At 41.4% G+C, this 12,916-nt stretch overlaps 2 protein-coding genes across 2 annotated transcripts; both read right to left on the reverse strand.

Annotated features, from left to right (window-relative positions):
* Positions 1-575: 575 nt before the first annotated feature.
* Positions 576-4,823, reverse strand: LOC124140098 (neural cell adhesion molecule L1-like). Its single transcript, XM_046507450.2, has 3 exons — positions 4,254-4,823; positions 2,978-3,116; positions 576-2,229 (listed from the first exon to the last, which is right to left on the reverse strand). Exons 1-3 carry the CDS (start codon positions 4,492-4,494, stop codon positions 2,115-2,117), a joined length of 495 nt encoding a protein of 164 aa, XP_046363406.1. The 5' UTR covers positions 4,495-4,823; the 3' UTR covers positions 576-2,114.
* A 1,487-nt stretch (positions 4,824-6,310) lies between these two features.
* LOC124118548 (contactin-3-like) lies at positions 6,311-11,544 on the reverse strand. Its single transcript, XM_048401576.1, has 5 exons — positions 10,978-11,544; positions 9,930-10,291; positions 9,448-9,585; positions 6,728-6,836; positions 6,311-6,332 (listed from the first exon to the last, which is right to left on the reverse strand). The coding sequence occupies exons 1-5, from the start codon at positions 11,058-11,060 to the stop codon at positions 6,311-6,313; spliced, it is 714 nt and encodes a 237-aa protein (XP_048257533.1). The 5' UTR covers positions 11,061-11,544.
* Positions 11,545-12,916: the final 1,372 nt, after the last annotated feature.

Here is a 12,916-nt window from a genome sequence, read left to right on the forward strand (position 1 = left end):
GTGTTTCCACACTACATTTAATGTTCTTAATGCTGAATACAATCCCAATTATGGCATGTGTCTAGGTGGAACTTAGATGAGTTTTCGTTTTAATGTTTTGCAGCTTCTTTTGAATTTTGTTATTATGAGGAATTACTTATGAAGATTAATCATTTCATTTGTCTATTTGCATGTTAAACATAGTTTACCTTGTGCCAATATCAAAATGGCATTAATGATTTTACTTTGTGAAATATTGATGCATGACAACACAATGAACACATTATTTACATAGACTCTCAGTTTGAAATGTATATATAACTTATACAAGAATATGAAAAGGCAAAGAAAACAGATTAAGTTGGGTTGGGAAATACTGGAGTTTGCTCTGTGCTTACCTCCTGGCAAGTGTTGGTAGCCTGTGGACATGTGAGTCTGGTCATCAGCATGATGTCGAGTGGAGATCAGTAGTGAGGTGTCATGGCTATGGTTGTTCTAAATACTGTCAAAACACTTATTTTCACTGGAGTCTATTATTAGTAACAGCATCCAAGGCAACACAAATTTTAAGATTTATTGACAATTCATACGTCCAATTCATGATTACACATCTTCACCCAAACTCCATATTTTCTTTTTACAGCATCATACAATTTTAATCATGTTTATATTAAATCTCAAGACTTGCTTCTTCCAAATCTGTTCCATGCCCCAAGATAACTAACTTTCGATGTTATATATACATTTGATTTCTTGTGCAGAGATCATGTAATCGTGGTTTGTATGCTTGTCCATATCCCCATAGTTTTCTTGTTCCTTTCACAGCTATAAGAGTTTCAATCTGTGCTAAGTGACGCGGTTTATGTAAGCTACCTCCAATATCACTGTAATCTCTATTAATATATATATATACTAATTAGGGTTTCCGGTTACCGACTTTCTTGGGAATCTAGTAACAATTAAATTTGGCTCTCGCTGTAATATCTTCACTGATGGTGTGAGCAACAATCCACTATCACAGACCCATGTAACTGTACAATAACATTTGTCAGGTCCTAGTTGAGAGTTGATCTTCCCAGATGGTTTGAGCAACAATCCACTGTGACAGACCCACATGTAACTGTACAATAACATCTGTCAGATCCTAGTTGGGAGTTGATCTTCCCAGATTGTGTGAGCAACAATCCACTGTGACAGACCCACATGTAACTGTACAATAACATCTGTCAGATCCTAGTTGGGAGTTGATCTTCCCAGATTGTGTGAGCAACAATCCACTGTGACAAACCCACATGTAACTGTACAATAACATCTGTCAGATCCTAGTTGGGAGTTGATCTTCCCAGATTGTGTGAGCAACAATCCACTGTGACAGACCCACATGTAACTGTACAATAACATCTGTCAGGTCCTAGTTGAGAGTTGATCTTCCCAGATTGTGTGAGCAACAATCCGTTGTGACAAACCCACATGTAACTGTACAATAACATCTGTCAGGTCCTAGTTGAGAGTTGATCTTCCCAGATTGTGTGAGCAACAATCCGTTGTGACAAACCCACATGTAACTGTACAATAACATCTGTCAGGTCCTAGTTGAGAGTTGATCTTCCCAGATAGTGTGAGCAACAATCCACTGTGACAGACCCACATGTAACTGTACAATAACATCTGTCAGATCCTAGTTGGGAGTTGATCTTCCCAGATTGTGTGAGCAACAATCCACTGTGACAGACCCACATGTAACTGTACAATAACATCTGTCAGATCCTAGTTGGGAGTTGATCTACCCAGATAGTGTGAGCAACAATCCACTGTGACAGACCCACATGTAACTGTACAATAACATCTGTCAGGTCCTAGTTGAGAGGTGATCTTCCCAGATGGTGTGAGCAACAATCCACTATCACAGACCCATGTAACCGTACAATAACATCTGTCAGGTCCTAGTTGAGAGTTGATCTTCCCTGAGTTCTATAGCCAAGAATCATTCCTACTCAGTTACAACTGTGACGACCTGATCTCCAACGGGAATAGCATGACTATGTCATCTGGATCTGTAAGAGTGAATTGTCAGCAAGTGTACTGTGTACATGGTTCAGATGAGTCTAGCTTCCTGGTACACAGAGCCGTATCGATTAAAGGCCATACACCCGACAACCATCTGGTCCCCCGGGCCTGCCCCCGACATCACCAGAGTACCCTGGTGAATCTCCACGCGTGCTTCTCTCACGGCAGCTGCTGAAGTAGCATCTGAAATATTCAAACATAGAAACTGGAATGTTGTTTGCAATAATGTAGTCCTGGAACACAAGGACGTCAAATATTACACCTGTGTGGGACAGCTTGAGAGTCCATCAACTGTCTGTTAAATGTATTACCCGGTGAGCTATGGCACTATGTTTTAGTTCAGGAACGTCGGACCACACACGAGGTTTACGGTGTAGCCTGCCATATTTTGTTGTAAAAAGAAAAAAAATAATAACTAGTGAAAGCTTGACTGTATATTAGATGGTTTTAATAGTTTTACTTTGACTTAACTTGAAGATCGTAACTGGTAACATAAACAAGATCAGATCTGCCCTGAAAGGCCATGTTTCCATTACAAATATGCATATTTTGAGCATTGTTTGTTTATGAGTTTGGAAATGTAAACTGATGGTATTCAATATAGATATATATGCAATAAACCATCAAAGATTACTAATTCAACATGTTAGATAATTCAATTCTTTCAGAAAGATGATTTCCTTTATATTCGATCTTTGCTTTGCCTGTGCATCAACTCCTATCTGTCAACGCTTGTTGTTCTATGGTATTAAATTTCCAAATAGAGAAAAAGCAAAAAATGTAATAAGCTACATTTATTTATTTAAACTGACCACCTACTGTAACCAGACTACTGCAGCCATGGTATGAAATGATGAGATCCACATCAGTGATGCCCCCCATCTAAAAGAAGCCGCTTGGATAGACAGTTGTGTGAGGTAAATGTACTTACTGTGCCCATTGCTGGCCGTTAATGATCCAGTCAATCTTAGGGCTTGGGTTTCCATGGGTTAAACACTTGAATGAAGCAACGCCTCCAGACAGCTCCATCAGCCTCTGATCTTCTAACTTGGATGTAAATATTGCTTTTTCTATGAAGAAATAATAATTTGTTTGTCAGCATGAACATGAGTGTTGCAATTCAATTAGGCCAGACTTATTCATTTTTATTGGTTTACAGGTTACAGTGCTCCAAAATTCAGTTCGGTATGTCGAAAAATTATAAAATATAAATTCCAGTTTCAAACATATTTTTCTGGATTTCTTCAAAATATTAAGTAGGTACAAATGTAGGGGCGAAAGGAATAGTGATTCGTTATAATTCGTTGTCAACAGGTTTTAATTATAGTATTGTAAATAATTAAAAAAAATTATCGAGAGGGACAGTAAATAATGTGGTTTTTAAAATTTTTTGGACTTATTTCTGGTCGGCGGAAAAAAACCCGCTTTCATGTCTTATTTTTTAAACCATTTTAATATTTGGAGTCGGATGGAGTCATATACCAATTGGTAATAACGTCTGGCCTTACAAACAAACTTTTCTGTATGCATAAATGTGCCCTGGTAGAAATAAGAAAACAGGTTGTGGCAGGACGGGGTGTAGAAATGAGATAGTTCTGGTTAAAAGAAAGGATCTGGGCAGTGAAATATACAGAAAGTCTTCCTGTTGGCCGGAACTGTTTGTTCACCATCTCATGAACTCATCCAGCTGCTCTACTCTCTGCAGTAGCATGCCAGTTAGGGTATAGTTCTGTTTTTGGCTTTCGGCCTGGGTACTGTTCGGTCGTACCCTTCACAGAACAACGCCACTAGAATGTACACAGTTTATAACAATCCATAAAAATCTCCGAGGCCTACCCAGAAGCCACAACTCCACCATAGCACAGTATGATCATGGAATTGTTGGGATATGGGAACATACATTTTCACAATGATAATGTTTTTCAAAGACAGTGTTTTGAGTATATATGAGTACACTCTGTGTATCAATATATCCAACCCCTTTGAAACCATTGGGGTTTCACCGAAGTGGTAAACTTCCGAGACCTGCGTCACTTCGGGCTTTCCTCCCACACTAAGCTGACACGCCGTGATATAACTGGAATACTGTTAAAAGCGACGTTAAACCCAACTCACTAACTGTGGCCCCGTGTTTTGATTGCCTTCACGCTCTGCACTGTGTACGAGCAAGGTCTGAAAGCTGAGAGGGGGGAAGGACTCTAGTTCACCTTCAACTGTAACTTCGTAGTTAGTCTGTCTGGTTCCCCGCTGGTTGGTGGCTGAGCAGTTGTAGGTGCCGGTATCCTCCGTCCCCACAGAGGCAATGTAAAACTCAGTGTCCACCCTATTGTCCACTGTCGATCTGTCCCCACACTCGTTGTCCACGACTGGCTGGGTAGAGGTCTGAGCAAGGTAAATGTTCAACGACTTAGTGGATGTTGTACATTGGGTAAAGAAGTCGAGATACATTCATACATAGATTTAATGTGGTGCAAGTGCACTAAGAAGGACGGTTAGAGCTTGTCTGGATGACATTTGCCCAACATCTGTACATTGTAAACATTCATTTGTTCTACAACTTTTCTGTAACCACAAGGTTTAGGAAGCTGCCATATTCTTCACAATAATGTCGACTGATCGTTCATGTATTGATATCAACTGATGTATTGGTTGATCTGAACTATGCTGGACTATGAACCTTCTCTCACATCATTTGACACTTTAACAAGTTAAAGAGATGGTGAGACTGTAACCACAAGTTAAAGAGGTGGTGACACTGTAACCTCGGGTTAAAGAGATGGTGAGACTGTAACTAAAAGTTAAAGAGGTGGTCAGGCTGTAACCTCAGGTTAAAAAGATGGTGAGACTGTAACCACAAATTAAAGAGGTGGTGAGACTGTAACCTCGGGTTAAAGAGATGGTGAGACTGTAACCACAAATTAAAGAGGTGGTGAGACTGTAACCTCGGGTTAAAGAGATGGTGAGACTGTAACGTCAGGTTAGAGAGGCGGTGAGACTATAACCTCGGGTTAAAGAGATGGTGAGACTGTAACCACAAGTTAAAGAGGTGGTGACACTGTAACCTCGGGTTAAAGAGATGGTGAGACTGTAACTACAAGTTAAAGAGGTGGTCAGGCTGTAACCTCAGGTTAAAAAGATGGTGAGACTGTAACCACAAATTAAAGAGGTGGTGAGACTGTAACCTCGGGTTAAAGAGATGGTGAGACTGTAACGTCAGGTTAGAGAGGCGGTGAGACTATAACCTCAGGTTAAAGAGATAGTGAGACTGTAACGTCAAGTTTAAGAGGTGGTGAGACTGTAACGTCAAGTTAAAGAGATGGTGAGACTGTAACCTCAGGTTAAAGAGATGGTGAGGCTGTAACCACAAGTTAAAGAGGTGATGAGACTATAACCTCGGGTTAAAGAGATGGTGAGACTGTAACGTCAAGTTAAAGAGATGGTGAGACTGTAACCTCAGGTTAAAGAGATGGTGAGACTGTAACCACAAGTTAAAGAGGTGATGAGACTATAACCTCAGGTTAAAGAGATGGTGAGACTGTAATCATAAGTTAAAGAGGTGGTGAGACTGTAACCTCAGGTTAAAGAGATGGTGAGACTATAACCACAAGTTAAAGAGGTGGTGAGACTGTAACCTCGGGGTTAAAGAGATGGTGAGACTGTAACCACAAATTAAAGAGGTGGTGAGACTGTAACCTCGGGTTAAAGAGATGGTGAGACTGTAACGTCAGGTTAGAGAGGCGGTGAGACTATAACCTCAGGTTAAAGAGATGGTGAGACTGTAACCACAAATTAAAGAGGTGGTGACACTGTAACCTCGGGTTAAAGAGATGGTGAGACTGTAACCACAAATTAAAGAGGTGGTGAGACTGTAACCTCGGGTTAAAGAGATGGTGAGACTGTAACGTCAGGTTAGAGAGGCGGTGAGACTATAACCTCAGGTTAAAGAGATGGTGAGACTGTAACCACAAGTTAAAGAGGTGGTGACACTGTAACCTCGGGTTAAAGAGATGGTGAGACTGTAACTACAAGTTAAAGAGGTGGTCAGGCTGTAACCTCAGGTTAAAAAGATGGTGAGACTGTAACCACAAATTAAAGAGGTGGTGAGACTGTAACCTCGGGTTAAAGAGATGGTGAGACTGTAACATCAGGTTAGAGAGGCGGTGAGACTATAACCTCAGGTTAAAGAGATAGTGAGACTGTAACGTCAAGTTTAAGAGGTGGTGAGACTGTAACGTCAAGTTAAAGAGATGGTGAGACTGTAACCTCAGGTTAAAGAGATGGTGAGGCTGTAACCACAAGTTAAAGAGGTGATGAGACTATAACCTCGGGTTAAAGAGATGGTGAGACTGTAACGTCAAGTTAAAGAGATGGTGAGACTGTAACCTCAGGTTAAAGAGGTGATGAGACTATAACCTCAGGTTAAAGAGATGGTGAGACTGTAATCATAAGTTAAAGAGGTGGTGAGACTGTAACCTCAGGTTAAAGAGATGGTGAGACTGTAATCATAAGTTAAAGAGGTGGTGAGACTGTAACCTCAGGTTAAAGAGATGGTGAGACTGTAACCACAAGTTAAAGAGGTGGTGAGACTGTAACCTCGGGTTAAAGAGATGGTGAGACTATAACCACAAGTTACAGAGGCCACAAACAAGGGGCCTGATGAATGACCGCATGGTGACCGTACCTCCCACCGTACACACAGTACATCGTCAGTGGATGTCCAGCTACAGCTGTCACGTGGTTTGCGCTGGAGTAAATCAAATTTGGGAGTTTCCCAGCAGACCCATCAATACCTGAAGAAATTATAGGACTTTATGAAATACAAATGTATAAATGAACAAATATCAACATAGCATGTCAACCAGCATGTTTGGACATGGCAAACCAGTGACTGAGAGCAAATAGAGAGACATCCATCACACAGGGATCCTATTCTGTACTTCTACTGCCCCAACTTTATCAATTTGAGAATTGATGGAAAGGAAAAGATTTTATGTAAGGGTGGAACTACTCTTATGTTTGTTTGTTTGTTGCTTAACGCCACACTCGGCAATATTCCAGCTATATGACGGCGGTCTGTAAATAATCGAGTCTGGACCAGACAATCCAGTGATTGACGTTATGAGCATCGATCCACGCAACTGGGATACGATGACATGCATCAACCAAGTCAGCGAGCCTGAACACCCGATTCCGTTAGTCGCCTCTTACGACAAGCTTAGTTGCCTTCTTAGGGCAAGCATGGGTTGCTGAAGACTTAGGTCAGGATGGTCATGTTAGGATAACAGTTATCTTGGGATGACATACCTGGTGTCTAAGTCTAACTGTTATCTTGGGATGACATACCTGGTGTCTAATTCTAACTGTTATCTTGGGATAACATACATGGTGTCTAATTCTAACTGTTATCTTGGGATAACATACATGGTGTCTAAGTCTAACTGTTATCTTGGGATGACATACCTGGTGTCTAATTCTAACTGTTATCTTGGGATGACATACATGGTGTCTAAGTCTAACTGTTATCTTGGGATAACATACATGGTGTCTAATTCTAACTGTTATCTTGGGATGACATACCTGGTGTCTAATTCTAACTGTTATCTTGGGATAACATACATGGTGTCTAATTCTAACTGTTATCTTGGGATAACATACATGGTGTCTAAGTCTAACTGTTATCTTGGGATGACATACCTGGTGTCTAATTCTAACTGTTATCTTGGGATAACATACATGGTGTCTAATTCTAACTGTTATCTTGGGATGACATACCTGGTGTCTAACTCTAACTCTTATCTTGGGATAACATACCTGGTTTAATTATGACTATCAAGTTGGGATGACATACCAGGTCTTACTCTAACTGTTATCTTGGGATGACATACCTGGTTTAATTAAGACTATCAAGTTGGGATGACATACCTGGTTTAATTATGACTATCAAGTTGGGATGACATACCCGGTCGAAGTCAAACTGTTATCTTGGGATGACACACCTGGTTTAATTATGACTATCAAGTTTGGATGACATACCTGGTGTCTAACTCGAACTGTTATCTTGGGATGACATACCTGGTTTAATTAAGACTATCAAGTTGGGATGACATACCTGGTGTCTAACTCTAACTGTTATCTTGGGATGACATACCTGGTTTAATTATGACTATCAAGTTGGGATGACATACCCGGTCGAAGTCAAACTGTTATCTTGGGATGACACACCTGGTTTAATTATGACTATCAAGTTTCGATGACATACCTGGTCTAAGTTTAACTTTTATCCTGGGATGACATACCCGGTCGAAGTCAAACTGTTATCTTGGGATGACATACCTGGTCTTATTATGATTATCAAGTTGGGATGACATACCTGGTCGAAGTCAAACTGTTATCTTGGGATGACATACCTGGTTTAATTATGACTATCAAGTTGGGATGACATACCTGGTCTAACACTAACTGTTATCTTGGGATGACATACCTGGTTTAATTATGACTATCACGTTGGGATGACCTACCCGGTTGAAGTCAAACTGTTATCTTGGGATGACATACCTGGTCTTATTATGATTATGAAGTTGGGATGACATACCCGGTCGAAGTCAAACTGTTATCTTGGGATGACATACCTGGTTTAATTATGACTATCAAGTTGGGATGACATACCTGGTCGAAGTCTAACTGTTATCTTGGGATGACATCCCTGGTGTCTAACTCTAACTGTTATCTTGAGATGACATACCTGGTCTAATTATGACTATCAAGTTGGGATGACATACCCGGTCGAAGTCAAACTGTTATCTTGGGATGACATACCTGGTCTAATTATGACTATCAAGTTGGGATGACATACCCGGTCGAAGTCAAACTGTTATCTTGGGATGACATACCTGGTCTAATTATGACTATCAAGTTGGGATGACATACCCGGTCGAAGTCAAACTGTTATCTTGGGATGACATACCTGGTCTAATTATGACTATCAAGTTGAGATGACATACCTGGTCTAAGTCTAACTGTTATCTTGGGATGACATACCTGGTATAATTATGACTATCAATTTGGGATGACATACCTGGTGTCTAACTCTAACTGTTATCTTGGGATGACATACCTGGTATAATTATGACTATCACGTTGGGATGACATACCTGGTCGAAGTCTAACTGTTATCTTGGGATGACATACCTGGTCGAAGTCTAACTGTTATCTTGGGATGACATACCTGGTCTAACTCTAACTGTTATGCTGACCTGGTCTAAGTATGACTGTCAAGTTGGGATGACATACCCAGTCTAATTATGACTGTTAAGTTGGGATGACATACCCAGTCTAATTCTTACTGCTATGTTGATATGGCATACCTGGTCTAATTATGACTGTCAAGTTGGGATGACATACCCAGTCTTATTACGACTGTCAAGTTGACTGTTATGTTGGTACTGGTAGTTGACACAATCTGGCCTATGGAGACAAGACAGCGGAAAACACGACCAACGGGAAAATCTCCCTCCTCAACACTGCGGAATATCAAACTGCCTGAAAGCAAAATGCAGACAATCATCACCCTTGAGTCTTAGAAATAGAATTGCATTCACATACAGAGTAACACAGTGAGTAGTAGCATCTTTATAATGAACCGTGTCCTTGATAGAAATCAGGAGAGGTCTTCCAGGTGGAAGTGGTGCATCGAGTGAGTGACTTTGGTTTTAACCAACTTTCAGCAATTACAGTGATATCACTGAGGATTGTCATTCTTCTAACCATGTGGGGAATCGAACCCAGGTCTTGCGGCAATGCAAACAACGCTTTAACCACTAGGTTACCCTACCGCCCAACAAAGGTACATGGAAGATGTGTGTTGAGGGTCGGATAAAACTTACCACATGCATCCTGCACAATGCGGGTGTTGGGCACGAAAGGTTCAAATGCTGTGGAAGACTTGTCGTTATATTCCCAGTCCATCTGAATATACTCCGATGAGTAAGAGGGATGCAGACATTCAAGGGTCAGATGTTCCCCTACAACTGCAGTCATCTCAGCTCTGGGAATATTGGGGAAACGTCCGAGGAAACGAACCATCAGATGAAATCTGGCGCTTACACTAGTTCCCAACATATTGGTTGCGAAACAGCGGTAAGCACCACCATCACTTGCTGTCGGTCCAGAAATAACGAGTGTTCCGTTGTTGAGTGACATGTTCTCACCCAAAACAAACGATCTGCCATTCTTCTCCCACTTGTAACTGAAATTGTAGGGAAATGTTTTAGTTTTCAAGTATGATCTAAAATATTTCCTTGAGCCAACATGCATAAGAGTCGCTACCTATATCTCATCAGTTTTGTTTTCATTGTTTAACGCCGCACTCAGCAACATTCCAGCTGTATGATGTCGACCTGTAAATAACCGAGTCTGGACCAGAGAATACTGTCATGGATATTATGAGCAACGATCCATCCAGAGTACAATGACACAATATCAACCAAATTTCTTAGCCTGACAACCCAGTCCATAAAGTCGCCTCCTACGACAAGTATAGATTGCTGGGGACCGATGCTAACACGGAATCCCCTCGGAGTATATTTAGTGGACGTTGTGGACTGACCTTGTGCTGACAGTAGCTGAGCCAGCATTGTTCCTGGCAATGTTCTAGATAGGCTGTGACAGCCAGTGTGTTATTTTTGGCCCTGGACCAGACCAGGCGTCATATGTGGTCTTCAACCAGAGGCATGTGGCATCAAGGTATGATGAGACAGAATCAGGTAGCTCATACAGTGCACCCAACATATCTCTATGAATCTTCCGAGAAGCAATGGTACTATTCCTTGAAACAGCCAGTATACAAAGATGACATGCCCTTTTTTAGTTACACTGCCACTGAAGCCAACAGATATATATAGGACATAGATACTCAATGTTTGGTCCACTGACCTTGGTTGCGGGTAGCCATCAGCTTCACAATTCAGGAGCAAAGCAGTGCCCTCGCTTTCCGAGAAGTACATTTGTTCATCCATATCGGAGTTGTTGGTCAGTATCTTCGGTGGTCGTGGAACTGCAATGACACATTCTCATGTGTTACATACCAACATCCAACCTGAATGTGCAACAACACCACGTTTTCCCCAAGTCCCTGAGAAGTGAGGGAGGAGAACGTTAATAATGTTAAAGGTACAAGATAAGGCTTAATATTTGATAATCTATTTACGACTGCAGTCACATTCAACCTGTGTCATTATCGCGTGCCATCAACCGTGATATCAGAGTTTTGTATTGCCTAGGTTAATCCATGATTTCTACAGCAATGTCCAGAAATCAATACCAAATACTGTACTACTACTTGACATATTGCAAGAAAAGTATTTATATGCCGTGAAAGATCCAAGAGATTTTCGTGCTTCAAACCCAGTTTAACTACGTACCTCCAACGATCAGCTATATGTCCTGACATGTTATACGACTGAGTGTCACAATCAAACTCACCTATGCTGGGAGTGGTGATGGTGGTGGTGGGGGTGGTGGTGGTGGGGGTTGTAGTCGGATCAGTAGAGATCATCACTATGACGCGAGTGAAGCCGGTCATCCCCTGTACATCCTGACAAAAGTACATTCATGTTTCAGTTTCCGACACATCTGACGTACTTGCAGACTTCACATGTCAGTGTCACAGTGACAATTCTCTTTCATTGTGAAATGCCACTGGTCTTGTGAGACACTGACAAAATTACATCATCGATATATCCAAGATGACATGACAATGGCCTGATAATATATAATGCATGTAAGAAACAGTACAGTACATTACATTATAGTATAGTATGTGAGGCAATATGAAGTGACGTCCTGTTCTACATATACGCAAGTTCCTCATTCTGAAGGTATTGTTCAGTGTTGACGTACCCGTGCCCCGACTGTAAATTCCAGTGTTTTGCGTCTGGCCATGGATGACAACGGCTCGACCAGAACAAGGCGCCCCGAGGCAGGGGGGATGATGGCCAAGTGATTCTTGATGAAGATGTCAGTGCTCTGAAGGAGAAAGGAGGAAGGAGGAAGTGAAGCATCACCAAGGTCAAAATCACCTTGGTCTATACCAGGGTATAATCATATACATATACAACATGCATGACATCTGTGAAGCAACCACTTTCAAATTATATTCCCAGTTTCTCTTATCTATTTTCAAATGACAAATGGTTACACTACAAGGTATGTATCCCAAGGTTGTTGCTTACCCGAATGTAGTAGCTGTCTATAACACCCGGTGTTCCAGTGTCCACGTCGGTGGCCAGCAGCTGCAGAATGGCCTTGCCCTTGGGGGTAGACTAAACACAAGGTCAGTATGGGGGTAGACTAAACTCAAGGTCAGTATGGGGATACACTAAACACAAGGTCTGTATGGGGTACACTAAACACAAGGTCAGTATGGGGTACACTAAACACAAGGTCAGTATGGGGTACACTAAACACAAGGTCAGTATGGGGTACACTAAACACAAGGTCTGTATGGGGTAGACTAAACACAAGGTCAGTATGGGGTTAGACTAAACTCAAGGTCAGTATGGGGTACACTAAACTCAAGGTCAGTATGGGGTACACTAATCTCAAGGTCAGTATGGAGTAGACTAAACACAAGGTCAGTATGGGGGTAGACTAAACACAAGGTATGTATGGGGTAGACTAAACTCAAGGTCAGTATGGGGTACACTAAACTCAAGGTCAGTATGGGGGTAGACTAAACACAAGGTATGTATGGGGTAGACTAAACACAAGGTCAGTATGGGATTAGACTAAACTCAAGGTCAGTATGGGGGTACACTAAACACAAGGTCATTATGGGATTAGACTAAACTCAAGGTCAGTATGGGGTACACTA

The sequence above is a fragment of the Haliotis rufescens genome, unplaced genomic scaffold (genome assembly GCF_023055435.1).
Source record: "Haliotis rufescens isolate VD_foot unplaced genomic scaffold, xgHalRufe1.0.p SCAF_22, whole genome shotgun sequence".
In the NCBI taxonomy this organism is placed as follows: Eukaryota; Metazoa; Mollusca; class Gastropoda; order Lepetellida; family Haliotidae; genus Haliotis; species Haliotis rufescens.

Excerpts from the sequence above, each read along its gene's own strand:
- LOC124140098 (XM_046507450.2), bottom strand. The coding sequence starts at position 4,494 with ATGTATCTCGACTTCTTTACCCAATGTACAACATCCACTAAGTCGTTG. Across the intron at positions 3,117-4,253 it reads CTACGAAGTTACAGTTGAAG|AAAAAGCAATATTTACATCC; the intron begins GTGAACTAGAGT and ends ATTTCTTCATAG. Across the intron at positions 2,230-2,977 it reads AACGGCCAGCAATGGGCACA|ATGCTACTTCAGCAGCTGCC; the intron begins GTAAGTACATTT and ends TGAATATTTCAG.
- LOC124118548 (XM_048401576.1), bottom strand. The coding sequence starts at position 11,060 with ATGGATGAACAAATGTACTTCTCGGAAAGCGAGGGCACTGCTTTGCTC. Across the intron at positions 10,292-10,977 it reads GATGGCTACCCGCAACCAAG|TTACAAGTGGGAGAAGAATG; the intron begins GTCAGTGGACCA and ends CTACAATTTCAG. Across the intron at positions 6,333-6,727 it reads TACTGTGTGTACGGTGGGAG|CCTCACCATCTCTTTAACCT; the intron begins GTACGGTCACCA and ends TTGTGGTTACAG.